This window comes from Amblyraja radiata, chromosome 5 (genome assembly GCF_010909765.2).
Source record: "Amblyraja radiata isolate CabotCenter1 chromosome 5, sAmbRad1.1.pri, whole genome shotgun sequence".
In the NCBI taxonomy this organism is placed as follows: Eukaryota; Metazoa; Chordata; class Chondrichthyes; order Rajiformes; family Rajidae; genus Amblyraja; species Amblyraja radiata.
The window spans coordinates 110497330-110521429 of NC_045960.1; the positions used below are offsets into that span (position 1 = coordinate 110497330).

General features: G+C 48.7%; 1 protein-coding gene across 6 annotated transcripts; it reads right to left on the reverse strand.

Moving 5' to 3' along the window:
* Positions 1–48: 48 nt before the first annotated feature.
* On the reverse strand, positions 49–22961 carry zbtb24 (zinc finger and BTB domain containing 24). Of its 6 annotated transcripts, XM_033021976.1 has the most exons (8): positions 22901–22961; positions 20289–20367; positions 18553–19535; positions 13695–13862; positions 12769–12852; positions 11000–11083; positions 6952–7033; positions 49–1225 (listed from the first exon to the last, which is right to left on the reverse strand). In XM_033021976.1, the coding sequence occupies exons 3-8, from the start codon at positions 19502–19504 to the stop codon at positions 394–396; spliced, it is 2202 nt and encodes a 733-aa protein (XP_032877867.1). In that variant the 5' UTR covers positions 19505–19535; positions 20289–20367; positions 22901–22961; the 3' UTR covers positions 49–393. The 6 variants fall into 6 exon arrangements, with proteins under 6 accessions (XP_032877867.1, XP_032877865.1, XP_032877866.1 ...); XM_033021974.1 differs by lacking the exon at positions 20289–20367; XM_033021975.1 differs by lacking the exons at positions 20289–20367; positions 22901–22961 and adding an exon at positions 21164–21211.
* Positions 22962–24100: the final 1139 nt, after the last annotated feature.

Below are 24100 nucleotides of genomic sequence, written 5' to 3' on the forward strand. Positions count from 1 at the left end.
GCCGAAGGGCCGAATGGCCTCCTCCTGCACCTATGTTTCTATGTTTCTTGATCTGACAAAATCAATTGAAAGGCTGATTGCTTTTAACAAAGTAACTTGCTTAAGGAAGTGTTACATGTGGCACCAACTGATCAATGATCAATATGAAATTTGTGTACTTGTTTCAGAGTGGAAACAGGCCCCTTGGTCATTGGGGTGCACAGTTCAAATGCAGTGTGAACGCCCCAGTTCTGTGAGACTAAATTGGCGGCATGGGGGTAAGAAACAGTGGGGTATGGGGGTAAGAAACAGTGTGCCGAAATGCAGTGTGATTGCCCTAGTTCTGTGTGATTTAGTTGGTGGTGCATAGGCAAGAGACAGCGTGATACACATTTGAGACGCAGCGTCATCTCCCTAGTTCTGTGAGACCACGTTGGCAGCATAGAGGTAGGAGACAGTGCCGGCCTGCAGTTGGAATGTGTGCTCTGCAACGTGTTGTCCCTGCACTGGCTGTGAACCTTGGTTCGCGGCCTTTCTTTGGCTGGGCGGCTGCGAGGCCCGTGCGGGTCGGTGGTGCTGGAGGCGTGGGGCTTGCTCCTGGGGCGGGGGGGTTGGATGGGCGGCTTGCTCCTGTCCCAGGCCGAGAGGCTGCAAGCTCCCGTGAGGCGTGACGTGCAGCTGCCGGGCCTGGTCGCGGAGGCTCTGCACCTCCTCCTTGGTCAGGGTGATGACGTGCACCGGCTGCGTCTGCCCGCCGGCCGTCTGGCCCTCCGCCACGCCCAGGGCCGTCTGGCCGGGCTGGGACACCAGGGTCAGGCTCTGCATGTGCTCAGCTGGCTGGGTGATCATGGCCAGGTCTGAGGCCTGGTCCTCGGGCAGGCTGGGCGACTCTCCCGCCGATATGATGCTGATGCTCTCCCCGTGGCTGGGCATGAAGTTGATGTTGTGGACATCGTCGGTCACCACCAGTTGTATCTGCTGTTCCCCCGACGCGGGCAGATACTGCTGAAGCTGCAGTATGGTCTTCACCTCCTCCGCACCGCCAATGCTCACTGCCCCCGGCACCTTCCTCTCCTTGCCATGAATCTTCATGTGGGACCTCAGGTTGTCGGCGCGGGTGAACCGCTGGTTGCACGACGGGCAAACGAACGGCTTGTGCCCGGTGTGCATGGCGTCGTGCCGACGTTTGGCGCTCGGATCGGCAAAGCACTTTCCACACACGGTGCAGGAAAACGGCTTCTCTCCCCTACAATCACAGTAAATATCGTACGTTTGCACATGAGAATAAATATTGCAATGCATCATTCTTACCCTGTTAATTATACTATTTTATTCTGCAGTGGGCGCTCTCGCAGACTAGAAGGAAAAGCATAATCCAACTCAGCTCATTGTGAATTCAGTGTGAGGAATAGAAGTGCGAAAACGCACACCTCCAGATTCAGGAATAGTTTCTTCCCAGCTGTTATCAGGCAACTGAATCATCCTACCACAACTAGAGAGCAGTGCTGAACTACTATCTACCTCATTGGTGACCCTCGGACTATCTTAGATCGGATGATCCTGGCTTTATCTTGTACTAAACATTATTCCCTGATCATGTCACCATAGAAACATAGAAAATAGGTGCAGGAGTAGGCCATTCGGCCCTTTGAGCCTGCACCGCCATTCAATATGATCATGGCTGATCATCCAACTCAGTACCCTGTACCTGCTTTCTCTCCATACCCCCTGATCCCTTTAGCCACAAGGGCCACATCTAACTCCCTCTTAAATATAGCCAATGAACTGGCCTCAACTACATTCTGTGGCAGAGAATTCCAGAGATTCACCACTCTCTGTGTGAAAAATGTTTTTCTCATCTCGGTCCTAAAAGACTTCCCCCTTATCCTTAAAACCATACACTGTACATGGATCGATTGTAATCATTTATTGTCTGTCCGGTGACTGGTTAGCACGCAACACAAGTTCTGACTAAAGAAATTCCTTCTCATCTCCTTTCTAAAGGAACGTCCTTTTATTCTGAGGAGTTGCAAAGAAATGCGGATGCTGGAATCTGGAGCAAAGAGGCAGAGTGGCGCAGCGGTAGAGCTGCTTTCTCATAGCGTCAGACACCCATGTTCCATCCTGACTTTGGGGTGCTGTCTGTGGGACGTTTCCACCCATAGATGTACAGGTTTGTAGGCTAATTGGCTTCTGTAAATTGCCCCTGGTGTGTTGGGACTGGCTGCAAAAGTGGGATACATTGAACTAGAGAATGGGTGATCAATAGTCAGCGTGAACTGGGTGGGACAAAGGGCCTGTTAGCACGCTGTATCTCTAAACTAAGCCACACAACAAAATGGTGGAGAACTCAGCAGGTCAGGCAGCATCTATGGAGGGTGTGGGTCTGAAGAACCAAAACGTCATCTGTCCAGTCCCTCCACAGATGTCCAGGACAAGGGGTCCCAGTTTAAGGATAAGGGGGAAATCTTTTAGGACCAAGATGAGAAAAACATTTTTCACACAGAGAGTGGTGAGTCTCTGGAATTCTCTGCCACAGAAGGTAGTTGAGGCCAGTTCATTGGCTATATTTAAGAGGGAGTTAGATGTGGCCCTTGTGGCTAAAGGGATCAGGGGGTATAGAGAGAAGGAATGTACAGGATACTGAGTATGGATGATCAGCCATGATCATATTGAATGGCGGTGCAGGCTCGAAGGGCCGAATGGCCTACTCCTGCACCTATTTTCTGTTTCTATGTCGCTTGACGCACCGAGTTCCTCCACCACTTTGTGATTTGCTCAAGATACCAGCATCTGCAGTTTCTTGCATCTCCAGTTTGTTTTTTGCACAGTGTGAGAAATGTTGCTGCATTTGATATACAATCAATCATCTACACATGTGAGGGACTTGGCATCATTTCAAAGTTAATCTGTGGAATTCATTGCCACAGACGGCTGTGGAGGCCAAGTCAATGGATATTTTTATGGCAGAGTTAAGGGCCTGTCCCACTTTCACGACCTAATTCACGACCTCTGCCGAGTTTGCCCTTGACTCATACTCGCAGCATGGTCGTCACGAGGTTGTAGGAGGTCGTAGGTAGGTCGTAGCAGGCCGTGATGCTAGTCGTAGGTACTCGTGGCATCAAGTAGGTCGGGGCGTTTTTCTAGCCTGATGAAAAATGTCCACGAGTAAAAAAGGTTGTGAATTAGGTTGTGAAAGTGCGACAGGCCCTTTAGATAGATTCTTGATTAGTAAGGGTGTCAGGGGTTATGGGGAGAAGGCAGGGGAATGGAGTTGAGAGGGAGACTTGATGGGCCGAATGGCCTAATTCTGCTCCTATCACATGAACTTATGAAAGTCTGCATTTGAAACTCAGGAAACCATTAAGCATTGAAGTAGATTCTAGGATACAGACTGTTGCAATGGGTTGACATAAAACTGATGGAATTCAACGCAGAGAAGTTTAAAGAGACGCATTCTAATAAACTACTTGCCATAATTTTAAACAGAGTGCAGATAATTTGGAAATTGGCAGGACAAGCTGGTAACACTGTTGGAAAAAAAACATGCAGGATTCTTTGCAGAGTGGACAAAGGAACATGCTAACATTTATATATCACTGGTTAGGCGTCAGACAGGGTTAGGCATTTAATTAAGAGCAATGCACACACACTGGATCTCAAATAAAAACAGATAAGACTGTGTATATTCAGCAGGTGATGTGGCAATTGTGAAGAGAGAGAAAAGTTACCATTTTGGCCTGGATATTGTGCTCCTGTATTGTTTCAGGTAGTGGCACAGCGGTAGAGTTGCTGCCTTACAGCACTAGAGTCCCAGGTTCGATCCTGACTACGGGCGCTGTCTGTACGGAGTTTGTACGTTCTCCCTGTGACCTGCGTGGGTTTTCTCCGAGATCTTTGGTTTTCCTCCCACATTCCAAAGACGTACAGGTATGTAGGTTAATTGGCTTGGTGTAAATGTAAAATTGTCCCTGGTGTGTGTAGGGTAGTGATAGTGTGCGGAGATCGCTGGTCAGTGCGGGCTCGGTGGGCCGAAGGGCCTGTTTTCGCGCTATATCTCTAAACTAAACTGATGAACTTCATTTAAGTTGAAGGGGGAAACTTAAGGTGAGGGGGAAAAGATTTACTGGTAACTCAAGGGGTATCTTTATAACACAGAGGGTGGTGGGTGTATGGAACAAGCTGCCGGAGGAGGTAGTTGAGGCAGGGACTATCGCAACGTTTAAGAAGCATTTTGCAGCATAGATAGTTTAGGTTTAGTGGGTTATGGGCCAAACACAGGCAGGTGGGACTAGTGTAGATGGGGCATGTTGGTCGGTGTGGGCAAGTTGGGCCGAAGGGTTTATTTCCACGCTGAACGACTACAACTTTACAGAACTGGGAAAATGTTGTAAACAGGGATATTTTAAGTAACAGAGAAGGGGGATGGCTGGGTAGAACATACGGAATGACTGCAAAGAAACAAAGAACTGCAAATGCTGCTTGACTAAGAAAAGACACAAAGTGCTGGAGTAACTCAGCCGGTCAGGCAGCACCTCTGGAGAACATGGATAGGTGACGTTTCACAGAGTGCTGGAGTAACTCAACGGGTCAGGCAGCATCTGTGGAGAACATGGATAGGTGACGTTTCACAGAGTGCTGGAGTAACTCAGCGGGTCAGGCAGCATCTGTGGAGAACATGGATAGGTGACGTTTCACAGAGTGCTGGAGTAACTCAGTGGGTCAGGCAGCATCTGTGGAGAACAGGGATAGGCGACGTTTCAGGTCGGGACCCTTCTTCAGACTGAAGGATGACTCGGAGAGTGTTGTGAAAGTCTAGAGGAGGTGTAAATAGAGCGAGAACAATAGGGAGGGAAACTACAATACATCATGCTGGAGCCCAGAGACACAAAATCTGACACAAAGGAGGCTTCTAGAAAAGCCCAGAAATACATAGTCACACAGCACACAACTTCGGCCCAACTTGCCAACACCTGCCAACATGTCCCATCTACACTAGTCCCACCTGCCTGTGTTTAGCCCATATCCCTCTAAACCTGCCCTATCCATGTGCCTGTCCGAATGTTTCTTAAATATTGCGATAGTCCCTGCCTCAACTATCTTCCCCAGCAGTTCTTTCCATGCACCCACCATCCTTTGGGTAAAGAAGTTGCCCTTCAGGTTCCTATTAAATCTCCCCCCCCACACCTCAAACCTATGCCCTCTGGTTATCGATTCCCCTATTCTGGACAATAGACTGTGCGTTTACCCAATCTATTCCTCTCATGATTTTATACATTATAAGATTACCCCTCATCCTTCTGCGCTCCAAGAGTCCCAGCCTACTCAACCTCTCCCTGTAGCTCAGGCCCTCAGGAGAATGGGGTTAGGAGGGAGAGATAGATCAGCCATGATTGAATGGCGGAGTAGACTTGATGGGCCGAATGGCTTAATTCTGCACCTATCACTTCTGACCTTATGAGTAAAGTGAAAACGCACACCCCCAGATTCAGGGGCAGTTTCATCCCAGCTGTTATCAGAAACTGAACCATCCTACCAACATCTAGCGAGTGGTTCTGAGCTATTGTCTACTTCATTGCAGATCCTTTAATCGGACTTTACTGAACTTTATCTTGCACTGAACATTGTGCCCTTTATCTGTACACTGTGGACAGCTCGATTGTAATCATGTACAGTGCCCTCCATAATGTTTGGGACAAAGACCCATCATTTATTTATTTGACTCTGTACTCCACAATTTGAGATTTGCAATAGAAAAAATCACATGTGGTAAAAGTGCACATTGTCAGATTTTAAAAAAGGCCATTTTTATACATTTTGGTTTCACCATGTAGAAATTACAGCAGTGTTTATACATGGTAAATGAATAAATGATGGGTCTTTGTCCCAAACATTATGGAGGGCACTGTATAGTCTTTCTGCTGACTGAATAGCCCACCACAAAAAGCTTTTCACTGTACCTCAGTATACGTGACAACAATAAACAAAAATCTAGTTTTAAACCCCCTACCGTGGGGTAACGACTTTAATCTCCACCATATCTATGCCTCTTATGATGTTATACACCTTTCTTGATTAGTACGGGTATCAGGGGTTATGGGGAGAAGGCTGAAGAATGGAGTTAGGAGGGAGAGATAGATCAGCCATGATTGAATGGGCCGAATGGCCTAATCCTGCTCTTATTAAGTTTGTTTTAATGTTCTTCGATTTGTTTTATGTGGGGGGAGGGGGAGGGGATCGGGGGGAAACTTTTCTTCAAGTTCCTACCTTCCCAGAGATGAGATCAATTTTCGGATCGCATTCTCCGGGCTCTGTGGCCTACCATCGCTGGAGCTGGGAGCCGCCTCGCACTGTCGTGTGCCCCACCGCGGGGCGCGGACTTAACGTCGGAGCGAATCCCTTGCCTGGGATCGCTCCCACCGCGGCCTGCGGACTTACCATCAAGGGCTCGCATTCTCGGGAGAGGCTGAGTCGGGAGCTTCAACGCCGCAGAAGGTTCGACCAGCCCCGACGTGAGGTTCGATCGCCCGGCGCGGGGGAGCTGACATCCCCCCCGATGCAGGAGCTGAACGCCTCGACACGGAGGGCCCGAACGCCGCCGGCTACGGGAGTCAAGATCGTCCCGTCAACGGGGGCTCGAGGAAGAACAAAAGGAAGGACTTGAACTTTATTTTGCCTTCCATCACAGTGAGGAATGTGTAGGAGTCACTGTGGTGGATATTCATGTTAAAATGTGTTTTTAAGTGATCTGTTGCTTTTAATTGTATGACTGACCTGGCCAGTGAAATTCCTTGTATGTTGCCAAACACACTTGGCGAATAAAATCTGATTTTGATTCTGATTACTAATGGCCTTATGACTTCTGTAAAATATTTATTTCCTGACGATATACACGGGTGGTTGCGTTTTAACCGTTTGCAATGGCCAACAGCGAAATGAACACGAGCAGTGGCCACACTGTGAGGCATTTACCTGTGGATTCGTATGTGGGTCTGCAGGGTATTCTTAGCAGTGAAACATTTACCACAAATCTCACATGTAAATGGTTTCTCACCTAAAAATAAAAAATAAAAGCTCAGTTAATGACATTGTTGGTTAACGGACGCTTTCTCAGAATTGTTGAGCTAGTTTTATCCTACACACTAGGGACAACTTACAGAAACCAGGGGCGGCATGGTGGCGCATTGGTAGAGTTGCTGCCTTACAGTGTCAGCGCGGATTCAATCTTGACTACGGGCGCTGTCTGTACGAGGTCTGTACGTTCTCCCTGTGACCTGCATGAGTTTTCTCTGCGGTTTTCGGTTTGCGCCCACACTCCAAAGACGTACAGGTTTGTAGGTTAATTGGCTTTGTTATAAATGTAAAATTACACCAGCAGTGTAGGATAGTGTAAACGTGCGGGGATTGCTGGTCAGCGTGCACACGGTGGGCCACTGTGCCACCCCTCGCCACAATAATTCCATTATTCCTTGCCTTTAGACTTTAGAGATACAGCGCGGAAACAGGCCAGTTGCCCCACCGTGTCCGCACCGACCTGCAATCACCCCGTACATCAGCACCAACCGACACATGAGGGACAATTTACATTTTTTACAGAAGCCAATCAGGTCTGGTGTACGGTGTCCCTAGTGGGAGACCGCTTTTTGGGGCTTCCGCAACGGCGACTTCTCCCGCCCGAGTTGCGGGGTTGAAAATGACCTGGAGCGCTGCCTTGCATCGCCCGGCGCGGCTTTAATGGCCGCGGGACTTATTTACCATCGACCGCCGGGGGCTTTGACTTTGACATCGGGAGGAGAATGGGGAGAGCAGGGGAGAGATAAGACTTTGCCTTCCATCACAGCGTGGAGGAGATTCACTGTGATGGATGTTTGTGTAAATTGTGTTGTGTCTTGGTTTTTTCTACTTGTTTGTATGACTGCAGAAACCAAATTTTGTTTGAACCTCAATGAGGTTCAAATGACAACAAATAAATTGTAAATTGTATCTACAAACCTGTATGTCTTTGGCGTATAGGAGGAAACCGGAGCACCCAGAGAAAACCCACGTGGTCACGGGGAGAACGTTCAAACTCCGTACAGACAGCACCCGTAATCAGGATCAAACCTGGGTCTCTGGCGCTGTGAGGCAGCAAATCTACCGCTGTACCGCCTTAATATATATTCTCAAACTTGAGATCTAATAGGTACAATATGGTGCCTGAAACCTGTGTATTGCTTCAGAAAAATATCCACTTTTACACAGCGATCATTGCCTGTTCATAATGGTTGCCTGGATGATTGTTGTTCCCAGTCTGTGTAGGATAGCGTCAGTGTGTGGGGATCGCTAGTCGATGCGGACTCAGTGGGACGAGGGGCCTGTTTCCGCGCTCTATCTCTAAACTAAGATTGATACTGCCCCTCATGACCCACCTTTAGTCTCACCTTTGAAGTATTGGGAATATGTTTATTTCCATACGATCTCTCCAGTGAAGGATGAAATTGGCCCCAAGGTTACTAACGTGCTACATTGTAAAGAACTTTTCAGTCAGTCTTTGAGGATTTTTAATGGATGTATATTAGTACGGTTGGTGATAATCACCAACTTTGATTTATCTGTGAACTCATGTATGACCTGATTATAATTATACGGACCCATACAGCGTGGAAACAGCCCCTTCGGCCCAACCTGCCCCATCTACCCATGTCCCACCTTCCCGCATTTGGCCCATATCCCTCTAAACCTTTCCTATCCATGTACCTGTCCAAATGTCTTTTAAATGTTGTTATAGTGCCTGCCTCAACTACCCCCTCTGGCAGCTCGTTCCACACACCCACCACCCTTTGTGTGAAAGAGTTTTGAAACATTTTGAGATCGTTTTTTATATAAACCCCATATTACAAACACATAACCCACTTGTTTTTTACACTGATAAAGCACATCAATGGTCACTCCAAAGACCATTGATGTGTAGGTTAATTGGCTTGTTATAAATGAAAATTGTCCTTAGTGTGTGTAGGATAGTGTTAATGTGTGGGGATCGCTGGTTGGTGTAGACCCAGTGGGCAGACGGGCATGTTGCTGCGTTATATGTCTAAACTAAACTATAGTCTTTAACAATTTGTGTATATGGACACCAATTTTACTCAACAGTGTTATCACACAATATCAACCTTACTCCTTCTCAAAATAAGACTAATGGAGACACAAGGAACAGCAGATGCTGGAATCATGAGCATAAAACACATAGTGTTGGAGGAACTTTAAGGTGAAGGGGAAAAGATTCAATAGGAATTTAACTGGAATCTGAGTGGTACCTTTTTCACACAAAGGGTGGTGAGCGAATGGAATGAGCTGGCAGAGGAGGTAGTTGAGGCAGAGATTATCGTAACGTTGAAGAAACAATTGGCATGGAACATGGATAGGACAGGTTTAGAGGAATATGGGCTAAACACAGGCAGGTGGGACGTGTAGATGGGCCAAAGGGCCTGTTTCTATGCCGTATGACACTAGACAATAGACAATAGGTGCAGGAGTAGGCCATTCAGCCCTTCGAGCCAGCACCACCATTCAATGTGATCATGGCTGATTATCCCCAATCAGTACCCCGTTCCTGCCTTCTCCCCATATCCCCAGACTCCGCTTTCTTTAAGAGCCCTATCTAGATCTCTCTTGAAAGTATCCAGAGAACCGGCCTCCACTATCCTCTGAGACGGAGAATCCACAGACTCACAACTCTCTGTGTGAAAAAGTGTTTCCTCATCTCCGTTCTAAATGGCTTTCCCCTTATTCTTAAACTGTGGCCCCTGGTTCTGGACTCCCCCAACATCGGGAACATGCTTCCTGCCTCTAGCGTGTCCAAACCCTGAATAATCATATATGTTTCAATAAGATTCCCTCTCATCCTTCTAAACTCCAGAGTGTACAAGCCCAGCCGCTCTATTCTCTCAGCATATGACAGTCCCGCCATCCCAGGAATTAACTTTGTAAACCTACGCTGCACTCTCTCAATAGCAAGAATGTCCTTCCTCAAATTAGGTGACCAAAACTGCACTCAGTACTTCAGGTGTGGTCTCACTAGGGCTCTGTACAACTGCAGAAGGACCTCTTTGCTCCTATACTCAACTCCTCTTGTTATGAAGGCCAACATGCCATTCGTTTTCTTCACTGCCTGCTGTACCTGCATGCTTACTTTCATTGACTGATGAACAAGGACCCCCAGATCCCGTTGTACTTCCCCTTTCCCCAACTTGATAGTAATCTGCCTTCCTGTTTTTGCTACCAAAGTGGATAACCTCACATTTATCCACATTAACCTGCACCTGCCATGCATTTGCCCACTCCCCCAACCTAAGAATAAGGAGTAAGCCATTTAGAATGGAGACGAGGAAACACTTTTTCTCACAGTGAGTGGTGAGTCTGTGGAATTCTCTGCCTCGGAGGGCAGTGGAGGCAGGTTATCTGGTTGCTTTCAAAAGAGAGCTAGATAGGGATTTTAAAGATAGCGGAGTCAGGGGATATGGGGAGAAGGCAGGAACGGGGTACTGATTGGGGATGATCAGCCATGATCACATTGAATGGCGGCGCTGGCTCGAAGGGCCGAATGGCCTACTCCTGCACCTATTGTCTATTGTCTGTCCAAGTCACCCTGCATTCTCATAGCATCTTCCTCACATTTCACACTGCCACCCAGCTTTGTGTCATCTGCAAATTTGCTAATGTTACTTTGAATCCCTTAATCTAAAACATTGATGTATATTGTAAATAGCTGTATGACTATGACTATGACCCAGCGAACCTTTCAGAAGGGTCCCGACCCGAAACGTCGACCCTCTGTTCATGCTGCCTGACCCGTTGAGTTCCTCCAGCACTTTGTGTTTTATGCATACATCAAGTGACCCAGGCAGGTTCCCATTTCTTCAGTGGAGAGTCTGGTTTATGTTTAAGATCCCCAGCCATTGCATATGTTGGAACATGTAAAGACGGTGAGTAAATTCAATGAAGGTGTCCTTTCCCTGAAGTTGTGTTTTAAAGCTCACGCTACCTGTGTGGGTTCTCACGTGCTTCTTGAGCTGTGCAGCATCCATGAATTTACGATGACAATGCGCACATTCAGGCAAAGACTGACCTGGTGAAACATAGCACGAGAAAATATTTAATGTTTTTTAAAAGAGATCCTTTCTGTAAAATCATATCTCTGTTTTATTCATCTTAGTCTAGCTGAAAACAACTTCCCTCTCTTCGTGGCTGTAAAGAAACTGAACTGGAGTAGCCTTACACCCAACAAAAAGACACAGTGCTGGAGTAACTCAGCGGGTCAGGCAGCATCTGTGGAGAACATGGATAGGTGACGTTTCGCAGAGTGCTGGAGTAACTCAGTGGGTCAGGCAGCATCTGTGGAGAACATGGATAGGTGACGTTTCGCAGAGTGCTGGAGTAACTCAGCGGGTCAGGCAGCATCTGTGGAGAACATGGATAGGTGACGTTTCACAGAGTGCTGGAGTAACTCAGCGGGTCAGGCAGCATCTCTGGAGAACATGGATAGGAGACGTTTCACAGAGTGCTGGAGTAACTCAGCGGGTCAGGCAGCATCTCTGGAGAACATGGATAGGAGACGTTTCACAGAGTGCTGGAGTAACTCAGCGGGTCAGGCAGCATCTCTGGAGAACATGGATAGGTGACGTTTCACAGAGTGCTGGAGTAACAGCGGGTCAGGCAGCATCTCTGGAGAACATGGTTAGGTGACGTTTCACAGAGTGCTGGAGTAACTCAGCGGGTCAGGCAGCATCTCTGGAGAACATGGATAGGTGACGTTTCGGGTCAGGACCCTCCTGAAGAAGGGTCCGCTGAGTTCCTCCAGCATCTTGCGTTTGCTTGAGATTCCATGATCTCCAGTTCCTTGTATCTTTATAACATTATCCGTGTCTTTTTTTTTGAGAATGAGTAAAGTTGAAAACGTGTCATAATATTGTTGAGTAAAATTGATGTCCATATACACAAATTATTAAAAAGCCGGGTATCCGGCGCTGTGAGATGATGGACAAAGGCCAAGGATGAAAAGACAGAAGGTGTGAGACAGAAGGGTTGAAGGGTTGCGAATTGTGAAGCTAGAGGAAGGAATGGAGGTGAGAAAAGTATTCTATCAACTCCGCCACAGCCAATTAAACATTGTATTAATATAATCTGTTGTTGCTGACAAGTGCTAGGGATACAGGCCAAATAATTACCTCACAGAGAATATCAAAAGCATAATAGGAAATAGGATCAGTATAGTTTGGACCCTATATGATGCTTTTATTGTTACTTTTCAAACTATAATACAGGTCCACGACCGATTTACCGGAAACCATTGCGTCCGGAACCTCCTCTTTAATCCGGACAAAATTACGAGAGTGAATTTGAAATCGCCCCCGGAAGTCCCCCCGAAAATGTGGCGCCTAGGCTGGGTGAGGCGGCCGATCTCGACCTCATCGGGACTTCCGCGGCCGATCGGCGAGTGGAATCTGCCCCCCTGCGGCCGGGGCTCTGGAACTCCGGCCCGGCCGACCTCCGAGGCTGACATTGCGGGCCGGTGTCTCGGCCCCTCGGCGGAACATTCCGGTACCGTTGGACTCCTCTCGGAGGCCGTGACCTCTGATGGTCCAGTAAAACGGACAATCACGAAAGGCTCTCGAGCCAAAGGGTGCCGGGAAAATCGGTGGTAGATCTGTAACAGCAGACAGTTCTGGTGCCTTGATTTACAATTCTAAGAATCCAACAGAGCTGCTGAATTTAGTGAGACTGAAAATTCAAATAAACCAACATGCATTCTACCTGTGTGCACCCTATAATGGCTCTTCAGTTGCCTCTTCTGAGTAAACAGCTTTCCACACTGGTCACAGTTAAAGGCCTTCTTTCCTTAAAATGAAAATTTAGATTTTAGTATAGTTTAGTTGAGAGATGCAGCGCGGAAACAGGCCAGAGCTGCCAAGTTTTGTCAGAGCATTTCAGTATTCTAGTACCGGAAAATCAGTATTTTGCTGAGGAAATCAGTATTTTTACGCTGTGCCATTTTGCTGAAAATATTTTATTTTTTACGTGCGGTCATACCCATGTAAGAGTACAGGAATACATAACTTGTTTATTGTGTATTTGTAATAAAGTTTATTGTGTATTATATGCTTTCTTGCATATCTCTCTCTCTCTGTGTTGGCTGCAGCCATCGTCTGCTTCAGTAAGGGAAGCTGGTCGGTGATTGGTCGCAATGCTCCTCGGAGACTGCGTCTGATTGGCTGCCGAGTGACCAGCGCATTATGTGATTGGACACAATGCCCTTGGAGACAGCGGCTGATTGGACGGGAGGAGACCGATTTGTTGATTGGACGGGAATTTTAAGGGAAGCTGGTCGGTGATTGGACGCAACCCCCTTAGAGACAGAGGATGATTGGCTGCCACATAATCCGGCACAAAAAATTGACAAATAGGAAAACAAAAAAAAATCGGAATTCCGATTTAAATCGGAAGAATATCATGCCTGATCTGCAGTTCCTTCCTATTGAAGAAGAACCCTGGCCCGAAACAACTCCTAATCCATTCCCTCCACAGATGCTGCCTAGCCCGCTGAGTTCCTCCAGCACTTTGTGTTCATCTTCGTTGCTCCATTCCTCCGCCATGCAATTGGTATGTTTGATTTTCTCCTGCAATAGATTTCGAGGATTCAAATTGTGAAAGCAAAGCAGACAAGGTGTGTTGGGAATTACCTGTGTGCAGGCTCATGTGCTCCAGAAGAGAATGCTTGGTGGTCAAAGACTTCTGACAGACCGTGCACTGATAAGGATGCTCCCCCGTGTGCATGCGCTCGTGAACCTGAAGTGTGTGCTTCTGTGAAAACCCTTTACCGCATTCAAAACACTTGAACGGTCGTTCACCTGCCACAACACAAAATAGTGGAATGTTAATGCCTCCATCTCAAATCTTACATTCAATCCTAATTGTGGAAGTGTTGTACAGTTATTCCCTGCTTTCTGGTGTCATTCATAGCGTCTTAGAGTGATACAGCGTGGAAACAGCCCCTTCGGCCCAACTTGCCCACAACATGTCCCCGCTGCACTAATCCCACCTGCCTGCGTTTGGCCCTCTAAACCAGACCTATCCATGTACCTCTCTAAATGTTTTTTAAACGTTGCAATAGGCAATAGTTCCGAAGATCTCTCCTGGTCCCAGAACACTGATGTAATTATAAAGAAAGCACATCAACGCCTCTACTTCCTGAGAAGATTACGGAGAGTCGGTTTGTCAAGGAGGACTCTATCTAACTTCTACAGGTGTACAGTAGAGAGCATGCTGACCGGTTGCATCGTGGCTTGGGTCGGCAACTTGTGCGCCCAGGAGTGGAAAAGACTGCAAAAAGTAGTAAACACTGCCCAGTCCATCATCGGCTCTGACCTCCCTTCCATCGAGGGGATCTATCGCAGTCGCTGCCTCAAAAAGGCTGGCACTATCATCAAGGACCCACACCATCCTGGCCACTCACTCATCTCCCCGCTACCTTCAGGTAGAAGGTACAGGAGCCTGAAATCTGCAACATCCAGGTTCAGGAATAGCTTTTCCCCACAGCCATCAGGCTATTAAACTCAACTCAAACAAAAATCTGAACATTAATAGCCTATTGCACTTTATATGCTTATTTATGTGTGTATATATATATATTCCATGGTATATGGACACACTGATCTGTTCTGAATTTATTAATGCCCTACAATATTCTGTTGTGCAAAAGCAAAGCAAGAATTTCATTGTTCTATCTGGGACACATGACAATAAACTCTCTTGAACTTGAGGCCCAGCCTCAACTACCTCCTCCGGCAGCTCATTCCATACACCCACCACCATTTGTGTGAAAAAGTTACCCCTCAGATTCCTATACACCATGTCCTCCTCACCATAAACCTATGTCCTCTGGTCCTCGATTCACCTACTCTGGGCAAGAGAACCTGTGCATCTACCTGATCTGTTCAATTCCCCTCAGATTGGCCGACTTGGGGTTACTGAACATCCCGCGGTCTAGGCATAAGCTCAGGGGCGACCGTGCCTTTGCGGTTGCAGCTCCTAGACTGTGGAACAGCATCCCTCTTCCCATCAGAACTGCCCCCTCCATCGACTCCTTTAAGTCGAGACTTAAAACCCATCTTTACTCTCAAGCCTTTCTTGACGTCCTCTGAGGGAGGGCTATATGTATGTAGTGATGTTTGTACTTAGTCTATGAACCACTGTTGTATAACGTTAGTACCTCCACCAATGTAAAGCACTTTGGCCAACGAGAGTTGTTTTTTATATGTGCTATAGAAATAAAGTGACTTGACTTGACTCTCATGAGAGGAATAGAAAGGGTAAATGATTCTTTCCATCCACAGTAGGGGGAAATTAAGAAAAAGGGGACATAGGTTTAAGGTGAAGATAGACACAAAGTGCTGGAGTAACTCAGCGGGTCAGGCAGCATCTCTGGAGAGAAGGAATGGGTAATGTTTCTGGTCGAGACCCTTCTTCCTTCTCTCCAGAGATGCTGCCTGTCCCGCTGATTTACTCCAGCATTTTGTGTCTACCTTTGATTTAAACCAGCATCTGTAGTTCTTTCCTACACATATAGGTTTAAGATGAGCCTATTCAATTCCATGCATATCCATATGCCTATCCAAACTCTATTATATGCCACCGACGTATTGTAAATAATATGAAAGGAGGTGATGAACAATCTCCTTCGAGGCTGTATGTTGGTGTACAACATAGTAAATAAATAGATGGTAGTGTTGTTTTAAAGTATAGCATAGAACATAGAACACAAAAAGCTGGAGTAACTCAGCGGGCCGGGCAGCATCTCTGGGGAGAAGGAATGGGTGATGTTTTGGGTCGAGACCCTTCTTCCAGAGATGCTGCCTGAGTTGAGTCCCGCTGAGTTACTCCAGCTTTTTGTGTCTATCTTCGGTTTAAACCAGCATCTGCAGTTCCTTCTTACATATAGAACAATACAGCATGGGAGCGGGCCTATCGGCCAATGTTTGCCCCGCACTTAATGCATAGTTAAAATCATCGCATATATATTCAATCGTTTAGACTTTAAAGATACAGAGTTGAAACAGGTCCTTCAAGTCCGCGCCGACCAGCGATCACCCCGTACACTAGCACTACCCTTCACACGGAGTACAATTTACAATTTTACCAAAGCCAATTAACCTACAAACCTGTACGTCTTTGGAATGTGGGAGGATACCGGAGCACCCACGCAGGTCACCACGCAAAACCCACGCGGGTCACAGGGAGAAAGTATAAACTTCATATAGACAATGCTCGTAGTCACCAGATCAATTTTTAACCAGATCAATTTTTCAAGACATGGACACCCTTCACCGAATTCTTACAAGGATAGTATGGCGCAACACAACTTTGGATATAAATCCAACTATGGGTTGGGTGTGGTGGGCGGGGGGGGGGTGGGGGGAGAGGCAGGTATATCACCACTTTTTTCTTTTTTTTGTTCCTTTCTTTTTTTTTTCCATTTCCTCTCTGACATATTTATTCACTCTTTGGCCCCACTACTTTGGGAGTCTAGGGGTCCTATCTTTTCACTTTTCACTTTTTCTCTTTCATTCTTCTTTCTCTTTTCTTTTCCCTTATTTTCAAGTTAAAAGGTTAAAATTGAAGCTGTACAATAATTGTATAATTTTATATGCTGATCGTTTTATTCTTGTACAATTGCTTCTAATAAAAATAATTAAAAAAATTAAAAAGACAATGCTCGTAGTCAGGATTGAACCCAGGTCTCCAGCGCTGTGAGGCAGCAACTCTACCGCTGCACCACCGATTAATTGGCTTGGTACAAATGTAAAGATTGTCCCTGGTGGCCGTAAGATAGTGTGTGTGGGGGGGGTGAAACTTTTAAAATCTTTCCCCTGCACGGAGAACCCGACCTTTTCCCTGTCGGGTCTCCGTTGTCGTTGGGGCTGCAACGTGGAGCGGCCTCCAGCAGGAACGTCCTGGGGCTCCAGTCACGGAGCTGCGGAGCTACTCACCATCATGGAGCTGGCCGAGTCCGGAGCGGGAGGAGCGGTGGTGGCGTGCTGCTGTGACCCGACCCCCTGAGATTCGGAGGTTTACCGCAGGTCTGGTGGACAGTAATATCGGGAGCCCGCGGGTCCCTGGTGGGAGACCGCTTTTCGAGGCTTCTGCAACGGCGACTTCACCCGCCCGAGTCACGGGGTCGAGGAGTGCCTGGAGCGGGGCCTTACATCACCGCCCGGCGCGGCTTCAACGGCTGCGGGACTTTGCTAGAGCCCGCTGGGGGCTCCAACACCAAGACCCGGAGCGCGGCCTTGCATCGCCCGGCGTGGCTTTAATGGCCGCGGGACAATTGCCATCGCCCGCCGGGGGCTTTGACTCTGACATCGGGAGGGGAATGGGGAGTGCAGGGGAGAGATACGTTTTTTTGCCTTCCATCACAGCGAGGAGGAGATGCGCTGTGATGGATGTCTGTGTAAATTGTGTTGTGTCTTGGGTCTTTTTTTTCATGTGTGTATGACTGCAGAAACAACATTTCATTTGAGCCTCTATGAGGTTCAAGTGACAAATAAATTGTATTGTGTATTGTATTGTGATAAAGGGCCTGTCCCACTTAGGAGACCCAAACAGCAACCTCTGGTGACCTTGCCCACCACCCAAGGTTTCCATGAGGTCACCGGAGGTTTTGGTCACTCTCCCTAATGGTCGAAAGTGGTTTCCGCGTGGTCGAGGCTTCATCCAGGTTGCTGCTATTTCTTCATCATGATTAAAACCGGCCTCGACTAAAAATAGGTTTATTTTTTAGTGGCAGGTCTAGTCGAAGCCAGTTATCTTCATAGTCGAGGAAACATAGAAACATAGACAATAAGTGCAGGAGTAGGCTATTCGGCCTTCGAGCCTGCACCGCCATTCAATATGATCATGGCTGATCATCCAACTCAGTATCCCATCCCTGCCTTCTCTCCATACCCCCTGATCCCTTTAGCCACAAGGGCCACATCTAACTCCCTCTTAAATATAGCCAATTAACTGGCCTCAACTACCTTCTGTGGCAGAGAATTCCACAGATTCACAACTCTCTGTGTAAAAAATGATTTTCTCATCTCGGTCCTAAAAGACTTCCCTCTTATCCTTAAACTGTGACCCCTAGTTCTGGACTTCCCCAACGTCGGGAATAATCTTCCTGCATCTAGCCTGTCCAACCCCTTAAGAAAAGTTTCAATCTTCTGAATTCTAGCATGTACAAGCCGAGTCTATCCAGTCTTTCTTCATATGAAAGTCCTGCCATCCCAGGAAGGTTTTCAACATGTGCGTGGGAGGTGGTAGGAGGTTGCGGGTCACCTCCACCTTGATTTTTTTTTTGGTTGGCGGGCAAGGTCACCAGAGGTTGCTGTTTAGGTCTCCTAAGTGGGACAGGGGCTTTAGTGTGCGGGAATCGCTGATTGGTGTGGGCCTGGTGGCCGAAGGGCCTATTTCTGTGCTGTATCTCTAAACTAAACTAAAAGACAAAGCCTCATACCAGTTACAGAGCCACCGCACCCATCCAACCACATGGCTGATGCCCACCTGTGTGTGTCCTTTGATGTATGGTGAGGAAGTAGTGATTCTTAAACACTTTGTCGCAGTCTTCGCACTTGGCCTCATCGTTCGGATACTTCCTCTTCCTCCCGCGCCTCCTTGTTTTGTCCTCGTCCTCCTCGGCCGTGCCCAGCTTGTAGCCCAGCAGCTTCATGGGCCTTTGGATCCTGCGGTTGCTGCAGCGGCTTCGGCCCGCCAGCCTGCGATCGTGACCTTGCGCCGGCGTCGGCCGCAGCCGCTCTGCCTCTGTGTCGCCACTGCCGTCCGGTTCATCGGCGGCGGCGGCGCCACCGCTCCGCCTCCCTCCGCCGTCGCCCTCGCCCCTCGCTTGACCGTCCGCTCCTTCCGCAGGTCGGCCCGGTTTGACTCCGAGCTCCAGTGGGCCGCTTCCCGTCTCCCAGTCGGCGTCACTCCCGCCCGCCCCCGCCTGCTCGCACTTGCGAGGCCTCCCCCTCTTGCGTTTCGGCTTCGCCCGCCGCTCGTCCTGCGCCACCGCCGCTTTAACCCCGTCGGAAGCCGGCGACACCTTCACGTGCAACTGGCCGTCCCGATAGTCGGCGTAGGCTTTGATCAAGTCTGTCACCTTCAGCACCTCGGCTGTGCTCACAATGTGCTGGATGGACCTCTCCGATACATTCAGGCGCCCAGAGTACATGAACTCCAGCACTGCGCCGAACGTGTCGGCGCCCATTCCATCCAGCACGTACACGCCTTGTCCTTGCTGCCTCTCGCTGGCAAACATCAGAGAGAAATACTCACTGCTGGCCGCCAGCAGCGCTTTGTGGGCTTTGAAGTGAACGTCCTCAGCAATCAGAGTGATGTCGCACAGAAAGTCTCGTCTCCTCTGTTCCTCAAAGTTAGTCAGGATGGTGTCTTTATGAGTCTTAGACTGGATGACAAGGGAAGAGGGAGGGCCATCGGGCAGTGTGGCAGCCATCATGCTGATAATTTGTCAAATGTACGTGGCATTCCTGAAAAACAAAGGACATTTGTTAATCATATAATCAACATACCTTTGTCAATGTTTCCATGTAAATGGTACCGTCAATGTGGTTAACGTAGAAAGCATGGTATTAGGATGCATCACAGCACGGTTTGGGAACAGCTCCATCCAAGACCGCAAGAAATTGCAGAGAATTGTGGACGCAGCCCAGACCATCGCACAAACCAACCTCCCTTCCATCGACTCCATCTACACCTCACGCTGCCTCGGCAAGGCCAGCAGCATCATCAAGGACCAGTCTCACCCCTGTACTCCCTATTCTCCCCTCTCCGATCAGGCAAGAGGTACAGAAGTGTGAAAACGCACACCTCCAGATTCAGGGACAGTTTCTTCCCAGCTGTGATCAGGCAACTGAACCATCCTATCACCAACTAGAGAGCGGTCATGAACTACCATCTTCCTCATTGGAGACCCTCGGACTATCTTTGATTGGCCTTTACTGGCTTGACCTTGCACTAAACGTTATTCCCTTTATCATGTATCTGTACACTGTGGATGGCTCGATTGTAATCATGTATTGTCTTTCCGCTGACTGGTTAGCATGCAACACAAGCTTTTCACTGTACTTTGATACACGGGACAATAATAAATTACCGTAGCCCTTGCTGTCTCCTCCCCTTCTCAGCTCTCCCTCAGCCCTCGGGCTCCTCCTCCTCCTTTCTCCTTTCTTCCTGGTACTTTTATTCCAACAATGCACTCTAGATTTCCTTGTTATTTATACCTTATCAAATAGTTATTTTGTTCTTGGGCACACCAGTTCTTTCAGAATTTTATCATACAAAACAAATTATGCTGCATTGCTGAGGAAGGAACCGCAAATGCTGGTTTATACTGAAGAGACACAAATAATAATAATAATGGATGGGATTTATATAGCGCCTTTCTAATACTCAAGGCGCTTTACATCACATTATTCATTCACTCCTCAGTCACACTCGGTGGTGGTAAGCTACTTCTGTAGCCACAGCTGCCCTGGGGCAGACTGACGGAAGCGTGGCTGCCATTCTGCGCCTACGGCCCCTCCGACCACCACCAATCACTCACACACATTCATACACAGTGCTGGAGTAACTCAGCAGGTCAGGCAGCATCTCCGTAGAAAATGGATGGGTGATATATTGGGTAGGGATGTCACTCGTCCTTTTTCTCCAGAGATGCTGCCTGACCCGCTGAGTTGCTCCAGCATTTTGTATCAGTCTAATGCTGAGAACTGTATCTATATGCACTCTGTATCTACTCTTTCCTTCTAACCTTTCTACTATTGAGTTTGGCTTCATTGTATTTCTGCACAGCATTAGCCGAGCTGATCGGATAAAGGGCAAAACAAAGCTTTGCACTGTACCTCAGTACACGTGACAGCAATAAACCTACACCTTTGGGAAAAAATCTGCAGTTGTTATATATGGATATGGTATGAAAACAGCAGGGAACGGTAATATTTGGATAACATGATATATTTAGATTTTGGAGATAGGGTGCGGAAATACACCCTTAGGCCCACCGAGTCCATGCCGACCAGCACTCACCTCGTACACTAGCTCTATCCTACACACTATGGACAATTTACAATTATACCAAGCCAATTAACTGACAAACCTGCACTTCTTCCGAGCGTAGGAGGAAACCGGAGATCCCAGAGAAAACGCATGCAGTGACAGGGATAATGTACATACTCTGGACAGACAGCACCAGTGGTCAGGATTGAACCCGGGTCTCTCGTGCTGTAAAGGGCCTGTCCCACTGTACGAGCTAATTCAAGAGTTAACCCGAGTTTCCCCTGATTCGAACTCGGTGAATTACGGTAATGGCTGCTCGTAGGTACTCAGGGCTCTCGTGGACATTTTTCAACGTTGAAAATTTTTCACGAGTCTTCACAAGCTTACCGCGTTTCCCAAGTACCTGCCGTTAGCGTTACGAGCCGCTAAGAGACGTCCCCGAGCTCCGACGTACCCGCTACGTACATTCTACGTGCTTACCACGAGTTGGATTTTTTTTTAAACTCGGGAGAGCTCTTGGAATGAACTGGTACAGTGGGACAGGCCCTTCATGCAGCAACTCTACTGCTGCACCACCGTGCCACCAATATGCCGGACACATATCCGTGCACAGTGAAGGAACCTGGAGAAATGAAATCTACGAGTTGTTGATAGACACAAAATGCTGGAGTAACTCAGCGGGACAGGCAGCGTCTCTGGAGAGAAGGAATGGGTGACGTTTCGGGTCGAGACCCTCAGCTACGAGTTGTTGAGATGGAGTGTGGGACACAGGCAGAGTAGGTTCACGACGAGAAAGGAATAAATAAACTCAGGCCAAGATACAAGACGAGAGGGCTTGAGTTAGTAGGAAAGATTGTTTTCCTTGGAGTGAAGAAGGCTGAGAGGATACACGATGGAGGTACATTAAATTACGACGCAGACAGGATGGCTTGTCAGGGTCTCCATCCCATGGTAGTAAGGGGTGTCTGAACCTAAAGGACAGAAGTTTAAGTTGCGAGGGCGTGGGTTTAAACGGGATCTGAGGAGCTGGTTTTTCACACACAGAGTAGTCTGGGGAGAGCTGTCAGTGGAGGTGCTGGAGGCAGCAACAGTAATCACATTTTAAGAGATATCTGGATAGGGGCTTGAATGAAAAAGGAATAAGAACATTGAATAGTACAGCATAGAGGTCCATCAAGTCACAATGTCTGTGCCCAACATGGTGCCGTCTCTCTCACTATTCCTGGTCTCTCTCTCTCTCTCTCCTGCTTTATCTCAGTCTCTCTATCCCAGTCCTCTCTCTCTCTCTATGACAGTAATCTCGTTACCTATCCCTGTGCGCTCTCTTTCCCCCTCCATCCATCCCTGGTCTCTCTCCCTCACCTCACCTCTCTCCCTCGCACACTCTCTCTTCTCTCTCACTCTCTCCTTCTCTCACACACACTCTTCCCTCTCCTATCATTCTCTCTCTTTATCCCTCACTCTCCCTTCCCTCTCTCTCCTCACTCTCTCTATCCTTTCCCTATCTCTCTCTCCTCTCTTGTACACTCTCTCTCCTCGTCTTTCTCTCCTATTCACTCTCCTCTCTAACTCTCTCTCCTCACTCACTCTCTCTCACACTCTCTTCTCTCTCTCCTCTCACACTCCCTCTCTCCTCTCACTTCTCTTCTCCCTCTCCTCTTCTCTCTCTCCTCTCTTACACTCTCACATTCTCTCTCTCCTCTCTCTCTCTCTCTCTCCTCTCACACTCTCTCTCTCTCTCTCTCCCCCTCTCGGTCCCCGGGGTGGTCTGTGCCGCGGGGCCGTGTTTAGGCCGGGTTGGTGCGGGCGGGGGCTGTGGGGCGGGGCGGGGCCTTACCGTGCGGCCCGGGGCCCGATGGCGGCTTCAGTCTCCCTTCACTCCCGCCGCGGCCGCCGCCGCCTCCTCCTCCCCGCGGCCTCCAGGCGCCAGAGGGCAGCAGAGGGCAGTGAGCAGTGACGGCCACCGGGGGCAGCAGTGAGCAGAGACGGCCACTGGGGGCGCCAGAGTGCAGCATTGGCCACTGGGGGCAGCAGTGAGCAGCAATGAGCAGTGACGGCCACTGGGGGCAGGAATGAGCAGTGACAGCCACTGGGGGCGTCAGAGTGCAGCATTGGCCACTGGGGGCAGCAGTGAGCAGCAGTGAGCAGTGACGGCCACTGGGGGCGTCAGAGTGCAGCATTGGCCACTGGGGGCAGCAGTGAGCAGCAGTGAGCAGTGACGGCCACTGGGGGCGCCAGAGTGCAGCATTGGCCACTGGGGGCAGCAGTGAACAGAGACGGCCACTGGGGGCGCCAGAGTGCAGCATTGGCCACTGGGGGCAGCAGTGAGCAGTGACGGCCACTGGGGGCAGCAGAGTGCAGCATTGGCCACTGGGGGCAGCAGTGAGCAAAGCACAAAATTGCTGGAGAAACTCAGCGGGTGCAGCAGCATCTATGGAGCGAAGGAAATAGGCGACGTTTCGGGCCGAAACCCCCCATCAGTCTGAAGAAGGGTTTCGGCCCGAAACGTCGCCTATTTCCTTCGCTCCATAGATGCTGCTGCACCCGCTGAGTTTCCCCAGCAATTTTGTGTACCTTCCCTTCTTCAGACTGATGGGGGGTGGGGGGGGGGGGGGGGGGAGAAGGAAGGAAAAAGGAGGAGAAGCCCGGGGGCTGAAGGATGGGAGGAGACAGCAAGGGCTAACAAAATTGGGAGAATTCAATGTTCTGAACAATGTTTTGAACATTGAATTCTCCCAATTTTGTTAGCCCTTGCTGTCTCCTCCCCTTCCTCAGCCTTCGGGCTCCTCCTCCTCCTTTTTCCTTCCTTCTCCCCGCCCCCCATCAGTCTGAAGAAGGGTTTCGGCCCAAAACGTTACCCATCTCCATAGATGCTGCTGCACCCGCTGAGTTTCTCCAGCATTTTTGTGTACCTTCGATTTTCCAGCATCTGCAGTTCCTTCTTAAACACAGTGAGCAAAGCACACTGGGAGGGTGACAGAATGCAGCGGTGAGCAGCATTGGCCGCTGGGTGGCGCCAGAGTGCAGCATTGGCCAC

Bases quoted from the DNA above. Each gene is read 5' to 3' on its own strand.
- zbtb24 (XM_033021974.1), bottom strand. From the start codon at position 19,504: ATGATGGCTGCCACACTGCCCGATGGCCCTCCCTCTTCCCTTGTCATC. The intron at 13,863-18,552 runs GTGGGCATCAGC...GTGTTGTGGCAG, and splicing joins ACATCAAAGGACACACACAG to GTGAACGACCGTTCAAGTGT. The intron at 7,034-10,999 runs GTAGCGTGAGCT...TTTTATTTTTAG, and splicing joins GCACGTGAGAACCCACACAG to GTGAGAAACCATTTACATGT.